Source organism: Osmerus eperlanus, chromosome 27, assembly GCF_963692335.1.
Source record: "Osmerus eperlanus chromosome 27, fOsmEpe2.1, whole genome shotgun sequence".
Lineage (NCBI taxonomy): Eukaryota > Metazoa > Chordata > Actinopteri > Osmeriformes > Osmeridae > Osmerus > Osmerus eperlanus.
Window position 1 is genome coordinate 1916383 of NC_085044.1, and position 6209 is coordinate 1922591.

Here is a 6209-nt window from a genome sequence, read left to right on the forward strand (position 1 = left end):
TGAACCATCATTGTGTTTACCCAATTTTACCCAATACAAAAACAAATTAAAATTATTTTCTTTTAACCTTTGCAATGTGGGGGGTCTGAGACAGCCCAACGGTTAAAAGAAAATGCTTCACTTTGTTTTTGTATGCGGTAAAGTTGTCGCAATACGACGGTGGGTCACAATGACTGATGGGTCAGAATGACCCGAAGATAACACAAGGGTTAACATTGCAGACTTCCACGAATAAGCAGTCTAGCTAGATCCCAGATTTACAGTTTTATCAAGGGCGTGTTCAACTAATTACTTGCAACGTCGTTCAAATCAGTATTACTATTTTACAGTAACTACTAGCAACAGTATACACATCTTATAATTGAGATAATCGTAGCAAATTATTACTTTGTGTAAATTAAGTTATGCAGCTGTAGAAATATCCGGAAATCAAACCACTACCACAACTAAACTTGGGTCGCTACTGTACAAAACATCTTGATATCTACAGAAAATATGTTGCTTAGTTTGAAATTAAAAGACATTGAATCAATCTCAATCAATACTCAAAACTTGATCTGTATTAATCACACAATATTTTGTGGCATAAAAAATGATTTAGGAATTGCTTTCAAGTGACCTGAGTCTTGGTAATGTTTAAGTAAACTAAATACTAATTTAAGACTATGCATTTTAAAGTGCAGCATCATTTGAAATATGGATATCCCTTCACCTCCCTGTACTTCAGTATATATTTTGGCACTGCAATAAATACTTCCATAAACAACCCATACATTAAACACATTCATTACAGTCTTTAGAGTTCAAATAATTTTAGTGTCCTGACAATCTGAGGCCATTTCATGACCAATCCAGACCGAACACCCAAAGTTTCTCACGCATCACTTCCTCCCCAGGAGGAGAGAGGCCTTGATGACTTTGGGAACGTGGCGCACGGTGAGGGACACCCTGGTGCCTCGCGTCAGCGTGGCCCCGGGCAGGGACCCGTCGACGGGGAGGTTGGCCACCCTGTCAGTGAGGACGTCCCGGGCGGAGGGCTGGATGCCATGCAGGAAGTGCTGGTACATGTTCTCCTGGAGGATGAGGAGACTGCGAGGCCTGACCAGCAGAGACAGGAAGTAGCGGCTCTGCTCAGTCTGGGGGGTATCCACCTGGCAAAACAGAGATTCCACATCAGTGTCCTCATCTATGTCTAATTCACTTCAAGGATACCGAAGGAAATTAGAGTGTATTCGGGTTCCATGTTAGCTAGACCAGCAGTTGTACAGGACAGTGCATGTGTATATATACCTAAACGTTCTAAACTGCGTGGATAAACAGTATTTAAGTCAGGAGATATTCAAAGTAACTCAGAGACAGTTTTTGGGAAGCTAAAGATTTGAAAAGATGGGTTGGTTGAGGGGCAGTTCTATGGGCATATGTAAAGCCCTCTGTGACATGCATGCGTGTAAAAAGGGCTATACAAATACATTTTTATTTGAAAAGCTAAAGAGACATCTCACTAGTCATTTAGTCATTTAGCAGACGCTCTTATCCAGAGCGACTTACAGTAAGTACAGGGACATTCTCCCCGAGGCAAGTAGGGTAACGTCATTTTTCACAGCCGGGGAATCGAACCAGCAACCTTCGGATTACTAGCCCAATTCCCTAGCCGCTCAGCCATTGACTCCATACTAGCGATGGGAATCATGAAAGTGGGTTAACATTTACCTCCTGGGTGCTGACAGGTCTGTAGAAGTCCAGCAGGGTATGTGATCCCAGACTGATAGTGGTCACTGTTGGGTGGTAGAGGGGCCCATCTACATGAGGCTTTAATAGAGGAGTGTGTGTGTGTGTGAGAGAGAGAGAGAGAGAGAGAGAGAGAGAGAGAGACAGAGAGACAGAGAGACAGAGAGAGAGAGACAGAGAGAGAGAGAGAGAGAGAGAGAGAGAGAGAGAGACAGAGAGACAGAGAGACAGAGAGACAGAGAGACAGAGAGAGAGAGAGAGAGAGAGTGTGGGAGAGTGAGAGAGAAGAAAGGTAAGGTAATTATGAAACACACAGACAAACAGGGTTGCAGCTCTTTGAATATAAAACGTAACATTTTCATATTGGTGACAGAATAGTAAGGAGTCAATAGTACCATTATTCCCTCGCCTGGTTTGTATTCATTGACCAGTACGTGATTGGCGGATTTCCCCGAGAATGCGCCGAGAGACGAGATTCTGTCGCAGTATGACAGCAGCCAATCAGGAAGCGTTTCAGAAAGCATTCCTTTCAGATGAGGCTTTCCACCTGTATCACCAGGAATCATTAATACCAGTCATTCTAGTCCTTACTCTGTTCCACATTAATTCATATACTTTACCACACGTAAACACAACAGCAGAGTTCACGCATACCCCAGTTTTGAAGTCTTCTACCAGAAAGCTGGGTCCACTTAGTTTTTGGTGCCTTATATACCTAAAGCAGAAATTGATTGTTAAATGGACAGACACAATAAATAAAAACAAGTACTCGTTACTTTCGATGATATACCCGTACAATTTCAGTATTCATGGATGATTTATGAACCATGCATTTGTTGAACCTATTGAATTGTATTACCTGTTGTAAAAGATAAGCCTCCTCATCTTCTGTTATGAAATCTGGAATGTAATAAACCGTTGGTGGAGCCTGGAAATAAATATACATTCATTGTAGGTGGGCTGCAGTTTACTATGGTTGAGCTGTTGGTTCTAAGATGTATGCAAGTCAATCTCTGATGATGAGGATAATACAATATACCTACATCTTTAACGACGTGTCGCTTTAGTTCATCCAATAAATTGCAGGGTTGTTCCATTTTGTTTCTTCGTTCAGGACATTAAATTGACCTTAAATACGTGTGCTTTGCTCGACACGAAAACCTTGTTAAAGACGACTAGCTAACGCGTTTGCCAAGTTAGCTACTGTGATTGCTGGAAGATGGCTAAGTTTTAGCTCGCTGTCTTGCACACCTGTTATTAACTAACAACTAATTTGTCTGTATTAGCCTACTACAAGACATATAGTATAAACTTTCCATCAAACGTATGGAGCTAGAGGTATGTCACTAAGGCATGCCATGTACATTTATAGCAAGCTAGCTAGCAAACTGCTATAAACTTCATTCAGTTTTTTTGCACGGAATCAACCACAAATGACTGCGTGACATTTTGGGCGCTGCCACCTACTGTTCAGGAGGAGATTGTACAGCGTCAGCCTATTTTACCCTCTCCCCCTCCCTCTCCCCCCTCTCTCTCTATCTCACTCTCTATCCCTCTCTCACTCTCTGTCTCTCACTCTCTCGCTCACTCTCTGTCTCTCTCGTACACATCCCTTTTTTCACTCATACGCACACACAAACATACACACACAAGCCCCTTACAGATTATTCAAAACACGTGTAATTAATTATATATTTCATTTCAGGACTTGAGGCCATGTTAAATGTGTGCATTAATAACCATGTGCTATATTTGTTCCGCGAAACAAAGAAAAAACACCATTGTGAACACAAATAATAGGTAGTGCAATTAACTTGCCTTTTCACCAGTCCTCCAATTTGTTTGTGCACTTTACATGCGCAGACCGCATGTAGACCAAACAACTCGTGTTGCACCGTCTGACAAAGATATCTAGGCTATATACCCTTCAAATCCCACTCTAGCTAGAATCACTCCAACCATGAAATAGAGGTTTCCATGGTTACACCAGGAGCCATGTTAAGGGTTGCTTCCACGCCTCTTCATTTTGTGGTCTCCACCTTACCTCTCAATACGTCATCTCGCAAGTCACTGTAGCCTACCACTTAAAGCAATGGGCGGCGCTGCAATGATTCGATTAGCTTCACGTCTAGGCTACATACAAATTAGTGGGATGGTCCTCTTTATAATATAAAATAAGTATTAAAACAGGATGTAGGGCCAATTGTCATACTGACGCTTACCTGTGATCCGTGGGGGGGGGGGGGGGGGGGGCATTGCGGATATGGAGTGTGTCCGAGTTACTCTGGTTTCAGGTTGAATCCTTGCAAGATCATCCGCCAGTGTGACATATGCAGTCCTCAGAACAACCTGTTACCTTGACAACGTAATTTTATCATTCAAGCCCATTGCTACCTTCTCCCACAGTGGGAATCAAATGTGCTTCAGTAGCGCAAGATGAAACTGAGAATACTGCAGCCTTTTCTGAGATGTCTCGCAAAGCAAAATCTAATTATTGTTTTATCCCTAACTAATACATAATAATTGTAAATAAATTAACAAATCCTTGTGTACAGGAGGCTTCAAAGTTCACTCACCAGAGACGCCCTTGAATGAACAGGCAAAGCACAGACGACCTTGGCTATCAGTTTCGATGGCTGCGGCTGTAGAATTAAATAAATGTTGCAGGCAGTCCGTTAATACTGTGGTGTTTTGCCAGCTATTTGCTAGCATCACACATGGTGAACCCATCTGCTGTTTAGTGTTTTCTGTTACCACTAGCCTACACGAAAATCAATGCAACAACTTACATCTTAATTATATGCACCATTGACTTATGGGATTAGACTGGAGTGCTATTTTGCTATTTGTAACTGCAGATACTGAATGTGAAAGAAAACTGTCGCATAAGTTAGTATATTTAATACAAGAGATTGTTAATGAAATGCTGATCATACTGCATGTTTCCTGATGTAAAAACGTTTTTCTTTCTACAGGATACTTGTGTGGGTTACATGAACCTTATTCTCATTGTGATCGAGGTGAGAAACGTTGCATGACCTTGTACTACAGATAGTAGTATGAAAATGTATAATGGTGTAGGAAGAATGGTTGTTCACTGCACCTAATCACGGACGTCAGTAAGCCTATTGAGAAAAAGATTGTGTGATCATTCTAGAAATAAGATAAGATCTAGAGATACGATTCTTTAGGGCTTCAGAATGTCACTTGTTGTGTAACGTTCTGACAACGCCATTTACAACTCAAACAATGAATAGGACAGCACTCTTATCTCACACATAGCATGCAAGACTGTAATAACGTAATTACGAGAGTATTATGCTATTCATTGTTCAAGGATCCAGTTCTCTGTTTAGAAAAATGAGCTTTTGTTTTCAAGCCTTGTCAAAACGTCTAAACTGAGACAGACCCCAAGATGGTGAGTAATAAAGGAACAGCAGACAAGTGATGCTAAAATGAACATTTATAATGACTCTTTGTTGCTGTTGCCGTCGCAAAAATAATCTTTAAAAAACAATTCAATATATTAACACTGAAATGCTGACTTTACTGGTAGTCCACGAGTCATAAAACACAACTCACTGATTTTTTTTACAAACACAATACTACAGTTACATTAAATACTCATTACTCTTAAATCTATTCATGAATGATGTTCAGATAAACTGATAATAATCATAAAAAAAACATTGAACAAAAACGACACTTTTAAATCCTTTCATTCCGCTCCATAGTTTGCTGTTGTCATTCATCAACAGTGTATCATTAAAAAAGTGTTTGTGATGTTTTACTGAGGAAAACAGCAAAGGGACTGGCAGCATAACAATAGTGGAATATGAGGTTAGATATCAAACATTTGAGTATTTAGGGAGGACATTGGACAGGAAATTTCAGTGTTCCAACAGTGCTTCCGTTTGTAGGCTGGCTGCCTTTTGGCGCAGTACGGATTTCATTTGGCACTTGTCACTGAAGGACGACAAGACAACTGTCTGCTACCTTATTTGTTTGGGAGAATTCTGCTCTGACAGGTTTCCAAATAATTACGTTACAAAACCCTTAAGGGTAAGTCGCAGACTGTAAACCTTTATTTGGTGTTCCCCAAGTTTAACACTAGAGGCAATACAAGTGGTTACGGACAAATGTTTCTAATCAATAAAATCCGTATAGGTTAACCTATTACATATGCTGTCAGTCCATTTTTTTGTTGAGATGAAAAACAGAGGTTAACAAAAAAAATAATAGTAAAAACAAAAAACTTCAAAAACAATATTCACAGACGGGCAAGGTTTTCTCATGCTTGTTTCAGTCTACATTTCTGTTAGCTTTCCTAGTCATAAAACACAACTTTACCTGGACTTTCCCAAGAAAGTCCAGGTAAACATGGAACATGGAAGAACAGAACATTAAATTAAATTGATACAGTTGTAAGTCTCAGCAACGTTTGGCGAGAAAAAACAGTGAGGCGAGACATCCAAACACAG

At 40.4% G+C, this 6209-nt stretch overlaps 1 protein-coding gene across 2 annotated transcripts; it reads right to left on the reverse strand.

The window, feature by feature from the left end:
- Nucleotides 1-528: 528 nt before the first annotated feature.
- On the reverse strand, nucleotides 529-3248 carry alkbh6 (alkB homolog 6). Of its 2 annotated transcripts, none has more exons than XM_062453948.1 (6): nucleotides 2772-3248; nucleotides 2588-2656; nucleotides 2383-2443; nucleotides 2124-2275; nucleotides 1711-1809; nucleotides 529-1151 (listed from the first exon to the last, which is right to left on the reverse strand). In XM_062453948.1, the coding sequence occupies exons 1-6, from the start codon at nucleotides 2823-2825 to the stop codon at nucleotides 882-884; spliced, it is 705 nt and encodes a 234-aa protein (XP_062309932.1). In that variant the 5' UTR covers nucleotides 2826-3248; the 3' UTR covers nucleotides 529-881. The 2 variants fall into 2 exon arrangements, with proteins under 2 accessions (XP_062309932.1, XP_062309934.1); XM_062453950.1 differs by having other exon boundaries at nucleotides 2588-2628; nucleotides 2772-3246.
- Between the last annotated feature and the right edge of the window lie 2961 nt (nucleotides 3249-6209).